This window comes from Conger conger, chromosome 4 (assembly GCF_963514075.1).
Source record: "Conger conger chromosome 4, fConCon1.1, whole genome shotgun sequence".
Classification (NCBI taxonomy): domain Eukaryota; kingdom Metazoa; phylum Chordata; class Actinopteri; order Anguilliformes; family Congridae; genus Conger; species Conger conger.
In genome coordinates, this window is record NC_083763.1 from 112,392 (window position 1) to 134,617 (window position 22,226).

At 50.3% G+C, this 22,226-nt stretch overlaps 2 protein-coding genes across 4 annotated transcripts; both read left to right on the forward strand.

Moving 5' to 3' along the window:
- Positions 1 to 401: 401 nt before the first annotated feature.
- On the forward strand, positions 402 to 9,002 carry dynlt2b (dynein light chain Tctex-type 2B). The gene is made up of 5 exons (XM_061240296.1): positions 402 to 646; positions 968 to 1,101; positions 1,458 to 1,527; positions 7,787 to 7,850; positions 8,266 to 9,002. The coding sequence occupies exons 1-5, from the start codon at positions 588 to 590 to the stop codon at positions 8,311 to 8,313; spliced, it is 375 nt and encodes a 124-aa protein (XP_061096280.1). The 5' UTR covers positions 402 to 587; the 3' UTR covers positions 8,314 to 9,002.
- A 6,004-nt stretch (positions 9,003 to 15,006) lies between these two features.
- hykk.2 (hydroxylysine kinase, tandem duplicate 2) lies at positions 15,007 to 21,771 on the forward strand. Of its 3 annotated transcripts, none has more exons than XM_061240521.1 (6): positions 15,007 to 15,094; positions 16,892 to 17,092; positions 19,351 to 19,659; positions 20,332 to 20,474; positions 20,711 to 20,891; positions 21,178 to 21,771. In XM_061240521.1, the coding sequence occupies exons 3-6, from the start codon at positions 19,356 to 19,358 to the stop codon at positions 21,624 to 21,626; spliced, it is 1,077 nt and encodes a 358-aa protein (XP_061096505.1). In that variant the 5' UTR covers positions 15,007 to 15,094; positions 16,892 to 17,092; positions 19,351 to 19,355; the 3' UTR covers positions 21,627 to 21,771. The 3 variants fall into 3 exon arrangements, with proteins under 3 accessions (XP_061096505.1, XP_061096506.1, XP_061096507.1); XM_061240523.1 differs by having other exon boundaries at positions 15,013 to 15,094; positions 16,901 to 17,092; XM_061240522.1 differs by lacking the exon at positions 16,892 to 17,092 and having other exon boundaries at positions 15,011 to 15,094.
- The last annotated feature ends 455 nt before the right edge of the window (positions 21,772 to 22,226 follow it).

Below are 22,226 nucleotides of genomic sequence, written 5' to 3' on the forward strand. Positions count from 1 at the left end.
GAAAATGAAAGACAATATATCATCACTTCAGATAAGATTGAGACTACTGCTGCCCCCCACACAAAGCCTGCGTCTTTCATTCATTCGTTATTCTTACATCCCGCCCACTCCGTGGTGTAAAATGCATATACATGCATATTCAAGTAGAAATGCAAGTAGCTACGTCTTCACCTAAGCAAGCCCCCGAAGTAAGACTGCGTTGCGCAGTGAATATTAGACTATACAATATAAAACATTCCCGATGGATTAACGATCGTTACAGTTTATATGAAAAGCAGATATTGAAAAGATGTAATATAATATCCCCCCCCCTTCAACATGCACCGCCTGGTCCCTCCCATATGTCTATGTCTCCCACCCTCTCCTTTCCCATGTAAACTCTATGGTAAAATTACGTATCATTTCCGCTAACCTCGCACAACCCAAATAGTTGTTATGGTAACCGGTACTTCGTTTACAATGTCTTACTTACCAGTTTGCTTGCAGTTCTGGGATACAAATATTTTGTTTGATAGAATATAAACTGCGTACCCGTCGTTTCCATTAGTTAACAAACAGTATCGTTAGATCGGCAGTCATTTTTGAATATGGAAGAAACTGATACGGTGGAACATACATACATAATCAGACCGAATTATCAACACAAGTAAGTAGTTAGGTTAACGTTAGGCTAGCTAGCTAACTTATGGAAACCAGTCATATTACGAAGCTAGCCTAGCTAATTATCTAACTACTTTCTATGAAGTTCACTTCAATACATTAATTTCGCTTTGAAAACCTACTGGCTAGTCAGCTGAAGTCAGGTTGATATGGAGCTAGCTAACGTTAGATAAGTCGGTATTCTAACATGTAAACAACGTTTGAATTGTTTATTGCAGCTAGCTAATAATGTATCGTTTTAACGTTAGCTAGCTAGGCTAACGCTGGTTATATTGGAGTAATGTGATTATTGTTATAATTGTCCCAGGTTTAAGGTGGGAGTGGTGAAGGAATGTATCCGAGAGGTTCTGAAAGAGCAGCTTGGGGGGGCATCGTACAACCCGCAGCAGATCTCCAGTATGTGCCGTTCAGTTGCTGACTGTATCAAGGACAAACTCAAAGGTGATGCGCAGGGGACGGACGAATAGGCTGCTGAGTGAAGTTACGTAGACTTACTGCCCATGCCTAGACTACAGTATAAACATAATGGAATAAACCAGCTCAACGAAAATATCATTATCTTTGTGTTGTATTGAGTATTGAGTAAGCCTATAGACTGAAATTTAACTTTGATGCCAGCTCAAGCTGGGTTTTGAGGGATACTATTTAACCTACTTCAGACCGTTTTCTCTTCTAAACAGTATTTAGTGATGCTAGATCATGGCAGACATTCTTTTTTAAGTAGTTGTGCAATGCAGTAACGATTGTTTTAAGTGTATTTTGTGGCAGATGTTTGTGTTATGTTTCCCTCACACCAGAACAGGGGTTTGACCGGTACAAGCTGGCGGTGCAGGTGGTGATAGGAGAACAGCGTGGAGAAGGAGTGAAGTGAGTCACTGAGGCTGCTTCTGCTGCACAAGTCACTGAACACAGTGGCTCATGAACCTGCACTCCGGTGTGTGCAAATCCGAGAGGGCAAAGTCAATCACTGTCATCACGAGAGTGGAGGATTCATTTATAACCGCGAAACATAATGTAACGGTCCGGTTTAAACGGAGGCAGAGACGTGAGCTTGTGGTTATATTTTTATTTTGAGAGACCACACCAATATCCGCACACTCAAGATCACCCAGAACAACAACCCCTCAACTTACGCCGACCCCGGAAACACATCCCCTTGGCTGGCAGCGCTTATACTGCAATAACAAGTCCCAAACAGGGACGCTACACTACCCCCCCCCTTACAAAGTTCCTCGTCCTCGAGGAATAGCACATAACAGGAATTATTATTATTATTTTTTTTTTATATATACAACAGACAGAAGGACAGAAAACCCTGAGATGATGCAGTGAACCACAAAACCACCAAATTACAATCCCACACCCCAATACAATTTTTCTTTTTTTTTTTTCACATAGTTCCTTCCATTCCAGCACCCCAGAGGGACACCACAAAGTCTCCTAAACGGGCCGGGGGCCTCCTCCGCCTCCTCGATTGGGGCCCCCTGGGAGACAGGGGCAACGGGACAGGGGCAGAGGAGGCGGTCCCTGTGGCAGGGCCAGAGGGAGCATGGGGCAGGGGTGATGGGGAATGGGAGGGGGACCCGGGTATACACACCCCTTGTGGCACACGCAGGGAATCGGATGGGGGCGGAGTGCCCTGAGGGGAGGGAGAGGCTACCTGTGCACCCATGTCAGGGAGAGGGGGGGCCCCCCGGTAGGGGGCCAGTCTGTCCCTATGGAGCGCCACCTTCCTTCCCCGAGGAGGCATCTGTACACGGTATACGACCTCTCCCAGTTTCTCCAGTACCTTGCAGGGCCCCGTCCACTTACTGTCGAGTTTAGGGGACCGACCCTTCTTTCGTTTTGGGTTGTAGACCCAGACCAGTTCTCCCGGTGCAAGGTTCCGGCCCCGAGTCTTAACGTCATAGTTGCGTTTCTGCTTCATGCCGGCCTCCTCCAGCCGACCCCGGGCAAAGCTGTGGGCCGAGTCGAGGCGGTCCTGCAGCTTCCTGGCGTAGGCCGGCCCTGTGGGAGCAGTCGGGGCATCGGGCGGCCGACCAAAAGCCAGCTCCGCCGGGGTGCGCAGCTCCCTTCCAAGCATGAGGAGAGCTGGCGTGCACTCCGTGGACTCCTGTACAGCGGAGCGGCACGCCATAAGCACCATGGGCAGGTGTTGGTCCCAATCCCGCTGGTGCTGGGAGGTGACGATGGCCAGCTGATCCCCCAGGTTGCGGTGGAACCTCTCCACCAATCCGTCACTCTGTGGTGTAAGGGGGTGGTGCGGGTCTTATGTACACCTAGGCGCTCACACATGGCGGAGAACACCCGGGACTCGAAGTTCGTACCTTGGTCACTGTGGATGGACTCAGGCACCCCGAAACGGCTGATCATGCCCCCCACTAGGGCATCGACAATCGTCTCGGCCTCCTGGTCTGGGATGGCATATGCCTCCGGCCACTTTGTAAAGTAGTCGATGGCAGAAAGGACGAAGCGGTTGCCCCCGTCGGAACGCGGGTACGGCCCCACAATGTCCACCCCAACCCTTTCCATGGGGCACCCTACAGGGAACTGTTGGAGTGGAGCATGTGAGCGCCCGGTTGGGCCTTTGCGCGCCACACAGACGTTGCAGCGGCGGCAGAAGTCGTCAACGTCTCTCTTTTGACGCCCCCAGTAAAAGCTTTGTCGGAGGCGGCGAAGAGTCTTAGTAACCCCGAAGTGCCCCGACCCTTCTACCCCATGCATGGCTTTCAGCACCGCCTCCTGAAGGTCCTTTGGGACCACCACCTGCCACTGTTCCTCCCCTGTAGCTGCTACCTTGAATGCCCGCTGCAACACCCCTTTGGTCAGCCGCAGCGAGTCAAACATGGACCACAGTCCTTTGGTGGTCTTGGAGAGGGGCGCCACCTCCTCCCACGGGGGACGCCGCCGGGCCTCCACCCACTGCAGGACAGGCTGTAGGTCTGGGTCCTTCTCCTGCTCGAACCTCCATTCGGCATCCCCCACGGTCTGCAGCTCCCTGCTGGCGATCTCCTCTACTCTTCGGATGGCCGGACACTCCTCCCCCTCTTCACGCAGCTCCAGCTCTCGCCCTTCCCTCCGCTCACAGTAGCGGCACCCATCTGGCGAACACGGCCGCCGTGAGAGGGCGTCCGCATTGGAGTGGCGAGCCCCGGGCCGGTGTTCGATGTTAAACTCATACGACTGGAGCTCCTCCAGCCACCGGGCAACCTGTCCCTCTGGCTCCCGGAAGGTCATCAGCCACTGGAGAGCCGAGTGGTCCGTCCTGACGGTGAAGCGGAGGCCGCACAGGTAGTACTTAAAATGCCTGACACCCAGCACCACCGCCAGGAGTTCTCGGCGGGTGACGCAATAGTTCCTCTCATGCTTGTGGAACTTCCGGCTGAAGTACGCCACCACTCTCTCTCCCTCAGGCCGAGACTGTGAGAGAACGCCCCCCACCCCCGCATTGCTGGCGTCCGTGTCCAGTATGAAGGGCAGGGTGGGGTCGGGCGGGGTGAGCACCGGGGCCTCGCACAGAGCTCGCTTCAGACAGTGGAATGCCTCCTGGCACTCCTCAGACCATACATAGTCCATGCCCTTTTCCAGCAGTCGGTATAGGGGCGCCGCGATAGTGGCGAACCCCCGTACAAAGCGCCGGTAGTATGACGCTAGCCCGACAAAACTTTTGAGTTGGCCCTGGTCGCAGGGGGTGGGCCAGTCCTTCACAGCCCTCACCTTCTCATCCATGGTGCTGATGCCCTCCACACCCAGCTCGTGCCCTAGGAAGGTCACCCTCCTCCGCATGAAGTAGCACTTCTCGGGGTGCAACGTCAGGCCCGCTGCCCTCACCCTCTCCAGGACCCGCCGCAGGGACCCCAGGGCAGCCTCGAAGGAGCGACCATGGACCAGGATGTCGTCCAGGTATACCAGGCACTCCTGGCGGGGGATATCGGCCAGCACTCTGTCCATCAGCCGGGCGAAAGTAGCGGGGGCGTTGCAAAGTCCGAAACTAAGGACCTTAAACTGCCACAGGCCACGGCCAGTACAGAAAGCTGATTTGGGGCGGGACTCAGGGGAGAGGGGCACCTGGTAGTAGCCGCTTTTGAGGTCTAACGTGGTGAACCACGAGGACCCCGAGACGAGGTCTAGGGACTCGTCGATGCGAGGGAGAGGGTATGAGTCCTTTGTGGTCACCTCGTTCAGCCGGCGGTAGTCCACACAAAACCGTAGGCCCCCATCCTTCTTGGCAACCATGACCACCGGGGCTGCCTAGGGGCTGTCGGAGGGCTCAATGAAGTCTGACTGCAACAGTTCATCCACGGCCTTGTCACATGCCTGTTGGCGAGCTAGAGGAAGGCGGCGTGGACGGCACTTGACTGGACGTGCGTTTCCAGTGTCTATTGCGTGTTGTGTCAGGTGGGTCCTCCCCACTTCACTCTCGCTCACCGCAAAACTGTCCTGGAACTCCGCCAGCAGCTGCCTCAGCTGCTCTTGCTGCAGGTTGTCAAGATCTCCATACTCCTCCCTCCACACCCCTCCCCCCAGGGGCAGTTCTCCCCTCCCTTCTCCCCCCCATAACTGCTCGGCGGGGGTTGGGACTAGTGCATGGTCAGGACCAGGGGGGGGGACAGGGGTGACAACAAACTGGGGCTGGGGAATGTTGGGGGGTGAGACAGCTGTCGTCAGGCACCGGGGGTCCCCGGCGACCAATGGCAACGCCTCCTCCCCCACCTGGGGGGACCACGCGGGGTCAGGGGGGTAACCGGGGGCTGCGGGGGCAGGATACAGGGTGGACTCAGGGCCCATGGGGACCACCTGTTGGACGAGGGCAATGGGAGGGGCCACAGGGGGTGCCGGGGCCCGACCCACCCCGGCAGAAAGAAACATGCCCCCCACCCAGGGAGGGGGTACAGGGCAGGGGAAGAAACAAGGCCATACGAGGGGGGGCGTGGGGCCAGGGGGGGTCAGGGGAATGTTCTCTGGGGCAGCGAACCATGGGCTATAGGGATCGGGGCAGGGGGGGGGACTGAGGACCGACTCCTGCAGGGGTGGTGAGGGGGGATAAGTGAGGGGCATCTCCAATGTCTGAATAGACCTAGCAGGGGGAAAGGGACTGGGGCGTGCAGCTAGGGGGCCCATGGCAACGGTAGGACCCCCCGGAAAGCTAAGCGTACCCCTTCCCATGTCAAGCAGGCACCCCATGTCCTGGAGGAAGTCCAACCCCAATATGCAGGGGTCTTGCACGTCTGCCACCCACACCAGGTGGCGAACACTCCTGCCCCCCACGCACAGCCGCAGCAGCCCCTTCCCCACCATAGGAGCCAGCTCGCCTGTCACTGTGCGGAGCTGTACGGGTGTGGGCTGCAGTTGTGTCCAGCTGGGCAGAATGTCCGGCCTCACCAGCGTCACCGAGGACCCGGTATCCACCAGGCCTGCAGTGGGCACCCCCTGGACAGAAACAGGCACGCGGCAGGAGCCCCCACCGCCGGCGCTCCCGCGGACCCACCCTACTACTACAGGTGGTGTAGCGCCATCATCAATTACTGGGGGCGACAGAGCCCCTCCCCCCTGGCTGTGCTGCTGGCCTCCACGTGCCAGGGGACAGGCCTGGGCCGGCGCAGCCGGGGCAGCAGGGATGGGGGTCCGCACATCCCCAACTATGCGGACCCCAGGGCGTTTCCCTGAGCCTGGTGTAAAGCAGGGCACCTCCTACGTATGTGCCCAGGCTGGCCGCACTCCCAGCAGACCACGGGGCCTGAGCGTGGCCCCCGCGGCCCCTGCAGATTCGCCGCTCTCAGCAACTCGGTCAGCTCCGCCGCCCATGCCGGCACCTCCTCCCCGACTGGACGTCCTGACGCAGCCCTCACCGCATGGGGACCCGCCACATGACCATCCTTGGCAGCCACGCTTTCCAGGCTCTCCCTCTCTATGGCTGCCTCTAGCGCTTCCTGTAGCGACTTCGGGTGTAGAAGTTGAACTTGCACACGCAGACCAGGGGGAGAGATGGCCCCGATGAATAGATCAGTAGCCAACTCACTCCGTGCATCGGCAGGTAGGTGACTATATGCCCGCCGCACCTGGCTCTCAATGTCGTTGGCCAGCCCCCTGAGCGACTCACCAGGTTTCCTGCATCTGCCTCTCAATTCATTTTTCACCAGTGCTGGCTGTGACCACGTCCCAAACCTTCTTTTAAGCGCCCCCACCAGGGCATCGTAGCAACGCCTCTGCTCATAGTCCAGCAACAGGAGACATGACAGGGCATCTCCCTCTAGGCACAGAGCTAGCTGCAGTGCTCTGTCCCCCACTGACCAACTCTTAGCATCTGCTAGCAGTTCGAATTGAGCATGAAATGCCTCCCAGTTTGACCCACCAGAGTATCTGGGCGTCTTCACAGAAGCCGCGGTCGCTGGAGCGGTGTAGGCGTTGCCATGGTTACTCCCTGACGCGGCGAAAGTGGCGGGGGACTGCAATGGCTGCGCGCTGCCCGTGGCTACAGCAGTATGTCCGCGCTGGCGGTCATCATCCGGCCCCGAAACGAACTGTAACTGTGGCATGGCCCTCTCATCCACAGGGATGTCTTCCGTCTCGCCCCGCGGCTCGAATTTTATCTTCGGTACAGCGCCGTTGTCCATTGTGCTCGCCTACGCTATCTAACTAACACTGAAACTAAACTAACTAGCTAACGTTATCATCCGACCAAAACCCCGTCTCCTTACCGCAATTGTTTCTTCTGACACCAGTGTAACGGTCCGGTTTAAACGGAGGCAGAGACGTGAGCTTGTGGTTATATTTTAGAATTTTTATTTCGAGAGACCACACCAATATCCGCACACTCAAGATCACCCAGAACAACAACCCCTCAACTTACGCCGACCCCGGAAACACATCCCCTTGGCTGGCAGCGCTTATACTGCAATAACAAGTCCCAAACAGGGACGCTACAATAACCAATAACTAATTCTACTCATTCTTGAATTGCTAAGATAAAATACTAATTTGTGAATTATATCTGTAAACCTACTGCATTGAGCATCTATTTTGCTGAAACGCTTGCATGACACCTGGTTGTAGCACTGTTGAGTGATTACTGAGCAGATTACTGAGGTGTTTCTGAAGCTCAAGAGAACAACATCTTCCTTTCCAGGATGGCTGCCCGCTGCTTCTGGGATGCAGACACTGACAGCTATGCCCAGGACGTCTTCATGAATGTGAGTTGAGCATTAGTGAGCATTGTGAATGTGAGGTGGGTATTAGTGAGTATTGTGAATGTGAGGTGGGTATTAGTGAGTATTGGGAATGTGAGTTGAGCATTAGTGAGTATTGTGAATGTGAGGTGGGTATTAGTGAGTATTGGGAATGTGAGTTGAGCATTAGTGAGTATTGTGAATGTGAGGTGGGTATTAGTGAGTATTGGGAATGTGAGTTGAGCATTAGTGAGTATTGTGAATGTGAGGTGGGTATTAGTGAGTATTGGGAATGTGAGTTGAGCATTAGTGAGTATTGTGAATGTGAGGTGAGTATTAATGAGTATTGTGAATGTGAGTTGATGTTATTGACATAAATGGGAGACCGTGACCAGAGGTGTTTAATGATGCTGATTTTGCGTGTCTTTGCGCTTGCCAGGACAGCCTGTTCTGCGTGGCTGCTGCCTTCGGCTGCTTCTACTACTGAGGATTGAGAACTTCTGCAGCGATACAGAGCAACTGTGTGTGTCTGCATGACTGTGTGTGTCTGCATGACTGCGTGTGTCTGCGTGACTGTGTGTGTCTGCGTGACTGTGTGTGTCTGCGTGACTGTGTGTGTCTGCGTGACTGTGTGTGTCTGCGTGACTGTGTGTGTCTGCATGACTGCGTGTGATTGTGTCTGACTGCTTGTGTCTGTGTGTGACTGCATGTGTCTGTGTGATTGTGTGAGTCTGTATGTGTCTGTGTCACTGCATGTGACTGTGTGACTCTTTGTCTGTGTGACTGCTTATGTCTGTGTGCGACTGCATCATCCACAGACAGGACCACTCCACAGCACCTCAGCCATAAAATGCACAGCCTGTCCTCTGCACAGCCCCTCCTGCACAGCCCCTCCTGCACAGCCTGCCCAGCGCCTGCAGGATGTAAAGGCCAAATGAGGCTCAATGGAGACAGTGACACCTACATACTGCTATCCCAAGCCCTGCTAGCTCCAGCCCTGCTAACCCCAGCCCTGCTAGCTCCAGCCCCGCTAACCCCAGCCCCGCTAGCTCCAGCCCCGCTAGCTCCAGCCCCGCTAACCCCAGCCCCGCTAGCTCCAGCCCCGCTAACCCCAGCCCCGCTAGCTCCAGCCCCGCTAACCCCAGCCCCGCTAGCTCCAGCCCCGCTAGCCCCAGCCCCGCTAGCCCCAGCCCCGCTAGCCCCAGCCCCGCTAGCTCCAGCCCCGCTAACCCCAGCCCCGCTAGCCCCTGCCCCGCTAGCCCCAGCCCCGCTAGCCCCAGCCCCGCTAGCTCCAGCCCCGCTAACCCCAGCCCCGCTAGCCCCTGCCCCGCTAGCCCCAGCCCCGCTAGCCCCAGCCCCGCTAGCCCCAGCCCCGCTAACCCCAGCCCCGCTAACCCCAGCCCCGCTAGCTCCAGCCCCGCTAACCCCAGCCCCGCTAGCCCCAGCCCCGCTAGCCCCAGCCCCGCTAGCCCCAGCCCTGCTAGCCCCAGCCCCGCTAACCCCAGCCCCGCTAGCCCCAGCTCTGCTAGCCCCAGCTCTGCTAGCTCCAGCTCTGCTATCTCCAGCCCTGCTATCTCTAGTCCCGCTAACCCCAGCCCTGCTAGCCCCAGCCCCGCTAGCCCCAGCCCCGCTAACCCCAGCCCCGCTAGCCCCAGCTCTGCTATCTCCAGCCCTGCTATCTCCAGTCCCGCTAACCCCAGCCCCGCTAGCCCCAGCCCTGCTAACCCCAGCCCCGCTAGCCCCAGCTCTGCTAGCCCCAGCTCTGCTAGCCCCAGCCCTGCTCTCTCCAGCCCTGCTCTCTCCAGCCCTGCTAGCCCCAACCCTGCTAACCCCAGCCCTGCTAGCCCCAGCCCTGCTAGCCCCAGCCCTGCTAGCCCCAGCCCTGCTAGCCCCAGCCCTGCTAACCCCAGACCCAGCCCTGCTAACCATGTACTTTCTGTGTAAGTTATAAAGCTGTCAGAAGCGCTGAACAAAACACTAAGAAGACCAAAGTCACTTCCTGCGCAGCTATTGCTGACAGGGAACAGAGCCCTGCGTGCTGAAAGAATACTAAATAAATACATAAATTACGTATAAAATATAAATACGTGTAAACTGTGTTTTTGGCTCATCTAATACATCAGTCGTGTTCTCCAGGTCTACTGCCTCTTCTGCACAAGGTGTTGAGGCATCATCTACTTCATATCAGGTTTATTACAACGTGTAATCTTTGGACTGTAATAGCCGCAGTGGGCGACCTCCACTGGCTGCCTGTTATGGCTAGCAAAAAACTTTAGTGCTCACGTACCAGGCAGTTAAGGGATCAGCCCCTGTATATATTCAATCACCAATCAGAATGTACAGTACTGTGCAGACGTCTTAGGCACCTGTATAACATTCTGTACAAATAAGAAAAAAAAAAAAATTAACATGTATATAATAAAGTCTAGGATGCCTAAGACTTCTGCACTGTACTGTATACACCAACAAGGCCCCTCCATTCCGCTGCTTTGGGCCGTCTGGCGCCTCCCCCTCGCCGCACCTGCACTTCTCGGTCAGCACTGCTGTCTGTCCTGACCCCACGGTGGTGGAATGACCTTCCTGTGGATGTCAGAACGGCAGAGTCTCTGACCACTTTCAAACGCAGACTGAAGACTCATCTCTTCAGGCTGCACCTTTCCCTCCCCACCTCACCACCATGATTAGCCTTGTACAGTGCATCCGGAAAGTATTCACAGCGCTTCACTTTTCCCACATTTTGTTATGAATAAATTCTTTTTTTTCCCTCAAAATTGTACACACAACACCCCATAATGACAACATGAAATAAGTTTTTGAAATTTTTGCAAATTTATTAAAAATAAAAAACTAAGAAATCACATGTACATAAGTATTCACAGCCTTTGCTCAATACTTTGTTGATGCACCTTTGGCAGCAATTACAGCCTCAAGTCTTTTTAAATATGATGCCACAAGCTTGGCACACCTATCTTTGGGCAGTTTCGCCCATTCCTCTTTGCAGCACCTCTCAAGCTCCATCAAGTTGGATGGGGAGCGTCGGTGCACAGCCATTTTCAGATCTCTCCAGAGATGTTCAATCTGATTCAAGTCTGGGCTCTGGCTGGGCCACTGAAGGACATTCACAGAGTTGTCCTGAAGCCACTCCTTTGATATCTTGGCTGTGTGCTTAGGGTCGTTGTCCTGCTGAAAGATGAACCGTCGCCCCAGTCTGAGGTCAAGAGCTCTGTCTCTGTACATTGCTGCATTCATCTTTCCCTCAATCCTGACTAATCTCCCAGTTCCTGCCGCTGAAAAACATCCCCACAGCATGATGCTGCCACCACCATTCTTCATTGTAGGGATGGTATTGGCCATGAGGGGTGCCTGGTTTCCTCCAAACATGACCCCTGGCATTCACGCCAAAGAGTTCAATCTTTGTCTCATCAGACCAGAGAATTGGAACATGGTCTGAGAGTCCTTCAGGCGCCTTTTGGCAAACTCCAGGCGGGCTGCCATGTGCCTTTTACTAAGGAGTGGCTTCCGTCTGACCACTCTACCATACAGGCCTGATTGGTGGATTGCTGCAGAGATGGTTGTCCTTCTGAAAGGTTCTCCTCTCTCCACAGAGGAACGCTGGAGCTCTGACAGAGTGACCATCGGGTTCTTGGTCACCTCCCTGACTAAGGCTCTCCTCCCCCGATTGCTCAGTTTAGACGGGCAGCCAGCTCTAGGAAGAGTCCTGGTGGTTCCGAACATCTTCCATTTACGGATGATGGAGGCCACTGTGCTCTTTGGGACCTTCAAAGCAGCAGAAATTTTTCTGTACCCTTCCCCAGATTTGTGCCTCGAGACAATCCTGTCTCGGAGGTCTACAGACAATTCCTTTGACTTCATGCTTGGTTTGTGCTCCGACATGCACTGTCAACTGTGGGACCTTATATAGACAGGTGTGTGCCTTTCCAAATCATGTCCAATCAACTGAATTTACCACAGGTGGACTCCAATTAAGCAGTAGAAACATCTCAAAGTTTATCAGTGGAAACAGGATGCACCTGAGCTCAATTTTGAGCTTCATGGAAAAGGCTGTGGATACTTATGTACATGTGATTTCTTAGTTTTTTATTTTTAATAAATTAGCAAAAATTTCAAAAAAAACTTCTTTCATGTTGTCATTATGGGGCGTTGTGTGTAGAATTTTGAGGAAAAAAATGCATTTTTTTCCATTTTGGAATAAGGCTGTAACATAACAAAATGTGGGAAAAGTGAAGCGCTGTGAATACTTTCCGGATTCACTGTATGAAAAACCCCAACATTAACCCTAACCCCCGTACCTACTGCAGCCAACAAGACAGCACTAACCCCAACACTAACCCCCAATACTAACCCCAACCCTAACATTAACCCCAACACTAACCCTAACCCCCCTATCTACTGCAGCCAACAAGACAACACTAACCCCCCAACCCTAACACTAACCCCAACACTAACCCCCAACACTAACCCCAACACTAACCCTAACCCCCCTACCTACTGCAGCCAACAAGACGACACTAACCCCAACACTAACCCCCCAATACCAACCACAACACTAACCCCCCAATACTAACCCCAACCCCAACACTAACCCCAACACTAACCCTAACCCCCCTACTTACTGCAGCCAACAAGACAACACTAACCCCAACACTAACCCCCCAATACTAACCCCAACCCCAACACTAACCCCCCCTACTTACTGCAGCCAACAAGACAACACTAACCCCAACACTAACCCCCCAATATCAACCCCAAGACTAACCCCCCAATACTAACCCCAACCCCAACACTAACCCCAACACTAAACCTAACCCCCCTACTTACTGCAGCCAACAAGACAACACTAACCCCAACACTAACCCCCCAATACTAACCCCAACCCCAACACTAACCCCAACACTAACCCTAACCCCCCTACTTACTGCAGCCAACAAGACAACACTAACCCCAACACTAACCCCCCAATACTAACCCCAACACTAACCCTAACCCCCCTACCTACAGGACATGCCACAGGCCGACCTGCTCGTCCTGCTCGTGGTGTGAAAGGTTCTCGGGTGTCCCTCGTATGGAGCGTCTCCACCCAAGCCCCCCAGTGCCAAAACATTCCTGTAAGGACTGCTCAGTCACTGCCCATGTTCCACTGAATCTCTTCACACTGTACCTTAACCAGTATAACTTTACTCTGTGGCAGTGTACAAATTTGTTATCACTTGTGTTTCACCTGTGTATCACATGGTTTTTAGCCCTCTTGTTTAACTTTGCACTTTGTATTTTATGTGCAGTTGCATATTACTGACTTGTCCATGTGTATACTAGATTAGGCCTGCAGATAACGGATTCTTTGTGTGAACTGTACCTTACCCAGTCTGCTCTGTTGTCGTTCTAATGACCTTTGGTATGCACTTGTTCCATCCATCCATCTATTATCTTAACCCGCTTACCCTGAACAGGGTCGCAGGGGGGCTGGAGCCTATCCCAGCATACATTGGGCAAAAGGCAGGAATACACCCTGGACAGGTCACCAGTCCATCGCAGGGCACACACACCATTCACTCACACACTCACACCTATGGGCAATTTAGACTCTCCAATCAGCCTAACCTGCATGTCTTTGGACTGTGGGAGGAAACCGGAATACCCAGAGGAAACCCACACAAACACGGGGAGAACATGCAAACTCCACACAGAGGCCCCGGCCGACGGGGATTCGAACACAGGGCCTCCTTGCTGTGAGGCGGCAGTGCTACCCACTGCACCATCCGTGCCGCCATATGCACCTGTTGTAGGCTAATAATCAAAAATAAAATACAGAAATAATAATATATCAAATGTATTATGCATTTTTCTTTGAATGAACAGAGCGATACATAAAAGCCACATCGCTCTGGACACAAGTCTCTCGAGGACGCCCTCGCCCCCTGCCCGTTATGCCAGTCTCCTGCCCCATCACGTGCGGCATTCCTCGCCCTTAAGTTCAGCCTGCTGCCTGCCCTACCTTCCCCCCACGGGTAAATAACCATAAATGTAACGTACAAAAACAACTGGATCACTCCGGTATCAGACGCTGCTAACTCTTGTGTAGTGCGGTAAAGTTAGTTTTATGTTCGATATTAGATTTTCGGACTTCAATAGCTCTTCAACAAAACAGGCCACAGTACTCAATATAACTGTTTCGTAATCAGAGTAGCTCGGAGAACGCAGGACAACGTTTGATATTTTATCGCACTTGTAGTATTACGAAATATTTTCGTCAATAGCTTCAAAATTACAATTATAACATACTCCTTCCAACATCAAGACACAACATTTCATTCATCCATTAAGCCCATTATTTATTTTTAAATATTATTTTTATGTTCGCAACGATTTATTTTTGGGGCCCAGACGGCTCAAATTTAGGGACTGTCTGAAAAGTGGTTGTCAAATAAAAATGTTAATAGCTTTCTAACCGCAGCGCTCAGAGTGTTCAAATAAGGTGTTGAGGATCAGGAGGACATGAACATACGGGCACAACTCCTGGATCCCCGCAGGAATTTACGTTTAATTATTATGTTAATATTATTACATTACATTACGTGGCATTTAGCAGACGCTCTTATCCAGAGCGACGTACAACGTGCAAATATTTCAATAGCTTCCAGGTCACATAACTCACTGACTCCAAACCACAATAGGAATTAATCAGTTGGGGAAGGATATAAGGGCACAATTCTTAGATTCCACTTGGACTTGATGATTGTTTTTTGGCAAATATTATATTATATTGAAGGTACAATAGGCACGGTTTTTGTGTTAAAACATTGTTACAAGACCATAGTAAATCCCTTCCTATCATTGAAAAAGGCTGACAGACATGTTGACTCACCTTCTGCCTGTGATTATAGTCCTTAAATATGCAGTTGACAGGCCAACACTGTATCGAGCTCATGACCCACTGACTCCAGACCAATGCAAAATTAATTTCACTATTAATCACTGATGGGGCACACCTTTTTTTATAGTCAAGAAGTGTTTCTTTGTGTTTAAAATTGCAACTCCTGCGGGGATCCCGTATGTTCATGTCCTTCTGATCCTCAACACATTATTTGAACACTCTGAGCGCTGTGGTTGGAAAGCTATTAACACTTTTCAGACAATACCGCACTTTTTAGACGGTCTCTAAATTTGAGCAGTGTGAGGCTATTACATTTTTTGCCAACTTTTCGTTTGGTTAGCCTACAAGTTCACTACTCGCTGATTTGCTGCATCCGGTAAGTGTCCTATGTATATAAAAATGCCTACGTGACTTAAAATATATATTTTGATAGCGAATGAACGTTGATTTAAAGGAGGCTAATAATCACGACCTGACAGTTATTTTAAAGAGACCATCAATGAACCAAACTTAAATGAACACTTCGTCGTATGTTTATTTGCTTGAGTGGATAACTTATACACCGTGTAATCATCTATGTAGCCTATTTGTTTGTAAGGTTATTTATGGTAATTTTCAGACTGTGGAAAGTCTTTTGATTTTGAGTGGGTCGATCAGTGAAAATAACGTAGCCTAAACAATCAGTGGAATTTTAGTGCGACTACATTGTGCAGAATATAACGGAAATCCAAAGGATTTGGAGAAATCCGTTGAGAAAAATACAGAACTCGCTGAAATAGTATTTTAAACATGCAACAGTGTTTTTCACAATGCGAACAGACGCATGCATAGGCTAAGTGTTTTAGACTAAGAGACTGTTGTAGACCTATAAGCCATCCGTCACTAATGGAGAAGCGGTGAAACAAATCACACTTACTTCAGATGTAGTGTGCTTTTTCTTTGCATGTCTAAAGTGGTTTTTATTTTTGTGTACATGTGAGAGATCATGTGACCCATATGCTAGGTTAAGAGGATAAGAGGAGTTTGGTCTTTTTTTTGGCCTGTTTATAAGTATTTTGTAATTGGTTGTTTTCATTAAAGAACATCAAAAGTCTCTCTTTCACATGCTCTCTCTCTCTTCATAACAATAATAATAATAATAATAACAATAATAATAATAATAACAATGATGGACCACCCCAGCTTTGTAGCTCGCCTCTGAACTGCATACTCTACATCCATTAATGTGGGCTTCCTACTTAACCTGCTTGTTTAATACTTCAACTCTGACCAACTCAACCCATTGGATTCTACCGTTACACCTCACCGGCCAGTGAAGAATACGGCTCCCCCGCTTATTACATTACATTACATTAATGGCATTTGGCAGACGCTCTTATCCAGAGCGACGTGCATACCCATAACCAGGGATAAGTGCACTGAAAGACCCTAGAGCAGGGGTCTCCAATCTTATCCAGAAAGGGCCGGTGTGTGTGCAGGTTGTTGTTTTAGCACAGGACTAAGACAGCTGATTCTACTCATCTAGGTCTTGAATAAAGACCACGATTAGTTCATTAGTATAATCAGGTGTGTTACTGCTGGGTTAAAACAAAAACCTGCACCCACGCCGGCCCTTTTAGGATAAGATTGGAGACCCCTGCCCTAGAGGGAAGTACAATTTCAACTGCTACCAGTACAACAAAGATAAGGACCAGGGCCAATTTCAATTTTTTTATTATTATTTTTTTTAAACAAACAAACATACAAACAAAATGCAAAAGTATGACCAAACCCCTTAACTAGCCAAACACTGCTTACCTAGCCAAACTAAAAATACTGATACACAGAAAAGTAAATCACAGAAAGACAACAATTAAGGTTCACAGGGAGGTAGGGAGGGACGGGGAGAGGTGCTGCCTGAAGAGGTGCGTCTTCAGTTTGCGCTTGAAGGTGGGAAGAGATTCTACAGTTCTGACCTCAACGGAGAGTTTGTTCCACCACCGTGGAGCCAGAACAGACAGTAGTCGTGAGCGTGAGGTGGAGGTTCGGAGAGGGGGAGGTGCCAAGCGGCCTGTGGAGGCTGAACGAAGAGGTCTGGCAGGGGTGTAGGGTCTGATGATTTTTTGTAGGTAAGCTGGGGAAGACCCCTTAACTGCTTGGAAGGCTAGCACCAATGTTTTGAATTTGATGCGAGCCATGACAGGTAGCCAGTGGAGGGAAGTCAGCAGGGGCGTGACGTGAGTATTTGGGAAGGTTGAAGACCAGACGAGCTGCTGCATTCTGGATAAGCTGGAGGGGTCTGATGGCGAACGCTGGGAGGCCAGCCAAGAGGGAATTGCAGTAGTCCAGGCGGGACAGAACCATCACTTGGACCAGGAGCTGGGTCGAGTAGGGGGTGAGAAAGGGGCGGATTCTCCGCATGTTGTATAGGAAGAACCTGCATGACCGGGTCACCGCTGCAATGTTCTCGGAAAGGGACAGTCTGCTGTCCATCACCACGCCAAGGTTCCTTGCACTGGGTGACGGCGTGAGTGTGGTATCCCCTAGGGAAATGGTGAGATCCAGATGGGGAGAGGTAATAGCAGGGATGAATATCATTTCAGTCTTACCTGGGTTGAGCTTTAGATGGTGGTTGTCCATCCAGCTCTGGATGTCACTCAGGCAAGCAGAGATATGGGCTGAAACCTGTGTATCAGATGGTGGGAATGAGATGAAGAGTTGGGTATTGTCTGCATAGCAGTGGTAGGATAGACCATATGCAGTGATCACAGGGCCAAGGGAACGAGTGTAAAGCGAAAAAATAAGCGGGCCTAGGACGGAGCCCTGGGCTCCTATGGCCGGGCTCCTATAGGAGGGGCGGCCTGTAGTGTAGTGGTTAAGGTAAATGACTGGAACACACAAGGTCGGTGGTTCTAATGCCGGTGTAGCCACAATAAGATCCGCACAGCTGTTGGGCCCTTGAGCAAGGCCCTTAACCCTGCATTGCTCCAGGGGAGGATTGTCTCCTGCTTAGTCTAATCATCTGTACATCGCTCTGGATAGTGCAGATCTTATAGTGGCTACACCGGGATTAGAACCACCAACCTTGTTTGTCCCAGTCATTTACCTTAACCACTACTCTACAGGCTGCCCTACTATCACATGCAAGTTCTTTATTTATAGTGTTGATTTTTGATGTCTACATTTGGTGTCCTTCAACATTTGCCTAAATATGAATTATGAAAATTGTAATTTATAATCTGAAAGTAGACAGAAAATTGTTTTCAGGTTTTTCTCTGTGTTAATGCCAAAGCTATCATGCTCCAAATGTTATGTTCCTGTGTTCTGTGTGTTAGTTTATCATTGTTTATTATCTTTAGTCTTGTAATTTATTATTTTTCATATTCATGTCTGGTGTTCTGTTTATAGTCATTAGTCTTTGCACTCGTCTTCCCCTGTGATGTCTGAGTCTGAATGTTTACTAGCCCAGTCACTCCCTTGTCTGCGTGCCCCACTATTCGGGTGTTTACGGTAGTTCCGGGGTTCAACCTTCCTTCCAATCTTGCATTCCTTACTTCCTGCTTTCTCTCCATTTCATGTTTGTACATAGCACTAATATACTAATCCCAACTAACATATAATTTGTACAGTACTAATTATACTAACACACTAATATGTTTGTCAAACTAACATTCACTAGTTTTGGGTATTTGTAATTTAAATCACTTAGCTAACTTACTAATGCATCTCCAGTTTCAATTCTGTTCTGTACCTCCGCCTCCCTATTCTATCACTGATTACTTGCTTAGTTTCAGCGAAGTATTCGCACCTGTCTCTCCTTATTTTTGCATCGCCTGATTCTCTGCAATTGTCTACTCTCTAGTCCGGAGCTGTTTGTATTACATGTGTGTCTTTGTGAATCCAGTTTTCGTTTCCCCCTCGTTATTGTCCTATTACCCTTTCATGTGTCTCACCTGATGTTTATTTGTTAGACCGCCCTCACTCCCATGCCCCGCCTAGTTTGTCATTCCCCTGTGTATTTATACAGTTGCACGCTGCTAGTTCGTCTTGTCCTGTTTTCTTGTCTGAGCCCTTGATTCCGTCCCCCAGTTCTAGCCTCCTTGTTTCCTTGCCCTTGCCCTTGTTCCTGAGTCCTTGCCCTTGCCCTTGTTTATCTGGATTGCTGGTTCTGACCCTTGCCTGCTTCCCTGGACTCTTCTCTGCTTTGTGGATATCTGTACCTCTGCTTTGTTGGACTGACCCCCTGGTTTTTGACCCTGGCCTGTTTTTTGACTCCGCTCTGTCTGCCCCTTTTGGAATTAAACCTGCCATTTTTCTGCACCCCTGTCTGCTTTTGGTTCCTCTGTTCCCCCCGGCATAACACCAAAATCGACACAACCCTCAATTTCCACTCGCAAATGACTTTTTCGGTAGCACCCCCCTTTATAATATCTCCAGGCTAATGTTTTGGAAGTTCTTTATTGAATATATAAAGAACATTTACACAAAGTTTAAGTAAAATTGGAGTAATCGCCTCCCACAACTCTGGTTGATTTTTGGCCCCTTATAATAATATTCTTTATGCATATAGCATCTTATCAGACTCAGAGTGCTTACCAGTACAGAAAATAAAAAGAGAACTGTGTCTAAGCGCTGTGGCCTCTCTCTGTCCAGGTCACATGTCAATGAAGGAAGCCAAGCCCAGGCTCAGCGAGGCCCAGGCCTCGCAGCTGATTGGCCGTCTCTTTGGGTTGACTGTGACAAAGTCCCGCCCCCTGCCTAGCTATGATGACCAGAACTTCCATGTGGTGGTCAGTGAGGGAGGCGAGTATATTCTGAAGATCATGAACTCTGTGCTCAGCGAAGATCTGGATGTGCTGGAGCTCCAGACCTACGCCATGTCCTTCCTGCACCAGCATGGCCTGCCTGCACAAACCGCCCTGCCCTGCCTCACCGGGCCCCTGATGAGTCTGGAGAACATAGGTATGAATCTGCACAGCCTGCTGGAACAATAACACAGTTTCTCTAATGCCAGGAGTGTCTGTCATACTCATGGCCCATAGTAGTCTCGATTTTTATCCTTCACTGACACCAAGCCAGCAAGGATGCAGTAAAGCCATTCAGCTGCTTTACAGTTCATAAGATTATGAAGTCCCTTTTCTGTCTCTGGCCACATTTGGCACAGATTGGGTTTGTGAAATGTGTGGTGAACTGCAGTAAGGGCCATTTAGTAGGTCTTGCCACCTTGATGCACGCAGATCATATAGGTGATTACTTTACTAAATACAACCTAATGCTCTTTTCTGAGCGCTGATGGGTATTTTGCATTGACCTTTTATGTCAAGGTGAATAAAATGAGCTCATTCTGTTCTGTTCTGTCCAAGCCTATATGAAAGACCATCTGACAGTCTGTTTCCCTGGGTCACGCTCAGGCCTATATGCTGTAAAGCTGTGATGTTCATTCCTGGTCCTGGGGAGCTGCAGGGTGTGTTGAATGTTGTTGTTGTTACATAGTTAACTCACCTCACCTGGTTTCTTGGGCCTGAAATTGCTGCTGATATTGGGGCAAAAACAAAAATCAGTAGACCCTGCGGCTGTCCAGGAATGAAGATCACTGCTCTAACGCGGGAATAAGCTGTCCTTGTGTCTTGGCAGACTGTGGACATGGCAGTCAGAAGTACTTGGTGCGATTACTGACCTATTTGCCCGGCACCACCATTGCTAAGATCCCCTGCTCCCCACACATGCTGTTCCAGGTGGGAAGGACAGCAGCTACAATGGACACCATACTGCAGAAGGTATAGAGCGGAAAGCTAAACACAAACATAGCATAGGAGCATGTGCACATTCCCACTGAGCACAAAATAAGGTCTATAAAGCTTGTAGATGCATTCCCTCCATTACATTAGGGATTTACCCACTCTAAACTTCCCATCACCTGATAGCATTTTGCTAACTACTGCACTCGCATACATTCACCAGAATCCTCAGTGCATTATGCATCCTGTAGTAAACTCTGGCCTTGCTTTGATAGATGGAGCACCCCAAACTGGAAGCCCTGCAGCGGGGGAACTTCCTGTGGAAGCTGAGTAATGTGCACATGCTGGAGCCCTACCTGCCCGCGCTGGAGGGAGAAGATGACAAGCGGATTGTGAAGGACATCTTGAAGATGTTCCAGACACAGGTCCTGGTGAATGTGAGCTCCTTCCGCAAGTGTGAGTCTTGATCGGAACAGACCGTCCCGATCGACAAATCTCACAGCACACAGTAACGGGCAGGATATACAGTGTGTCTGCTGGTTTATACGAGGATTTCATACTGGAGAACTACTTCAGCTTCTAAAAGAGCTAGTATAAGAGGATTTCATACTGGAGAACTACTTCAGCTTCTAAAAGAGCTAGTACAGTATGACTAATCTTCCAGTATATTCAAGGATGGTCCAGTGTTAACAGGATTATTGTGGTAAAACATTGGAGTGTTTCATCTGCATATTCTTTCTAGGCATAAACCATGGGGATTTCAACGATCTCAATATCCTAGTGGAGCCAGACACTCAGTATCCTAGTGGACACAAAATCTCTGGGATCCTGGACTTTGGGGACATGAGCAGTGGCTACTATGTCTTCGAGCTGGCCATCACCATCATGTACATGATGATTGAGAGCGAGAGTCCGCTGGAAGTGGGGGGCCCGATGTTAGCAGGCTGGGAGAGTGTGTTCCCGCTGAATGAGGCAGAGCGGGATGCCCTCTACCTGCTGGTACTGGCCCGGTTCTGCCAGTCACTGGTAATGGCCCAGCACTCAGTGACTCTGTACCCTGAAGACAGAGAGTACCTGCTGATCACTACCCGCAAGGGGAAGCACCATCTCCTCAGGCTCTGGAAGATGGGCAAGGAGGCTGTGCTCACCAAGTGGGTGGAAGATGCCAGGGCATACTCAGGCAGGAAGTGATGGTCTCTCGGGCTCCATGAAAGCAGCAGTGTGATTCTGCTCTTGGGTGTAGGTTTGCTTTAGTGTTCATCAGGTATCTTATTGTCTCAGTAACCTGTATGAAAAAGTGGATTTTCTGTCAGTCAGAAATTATAAGGAAATTATAAAATGGCGCCGTCAGGCTCTGCATTTCCCTGTCTAAGTGTTTCCCTGTTTTCCGTGTATTTTGTCCATTCTCTTTCTGTAGTCCTGTCATCTTGTTATTCATTGCATCTGAGTCTCATTACCTGTTCCCCATTTTAACACCTGTTCTTCATTTCAATCTTGGTCAATAGCCTAGCGGCGGAATTCTCTACCATTTGCAGTTTTGCTACAGTGGACCGATGAGATTACATTACATTACATGTCATTTGGCTGATGCTTTTATCCAAAGTGACTTACAGTTGATTAGATTAAGCAGGAGACAATCCTCCCCTGGAGCAATGCAGGGTTAAGGGCCTTGCTCAAGGGCCCAACGGCTGTGTGGATCTTATTGTGGCTACACCAGGGACTGAACTGCCAACTTAGCAGATCCCAGTCATGTACTTTAACCACTGCCAACTTAGCAGATCCCAGTCATGT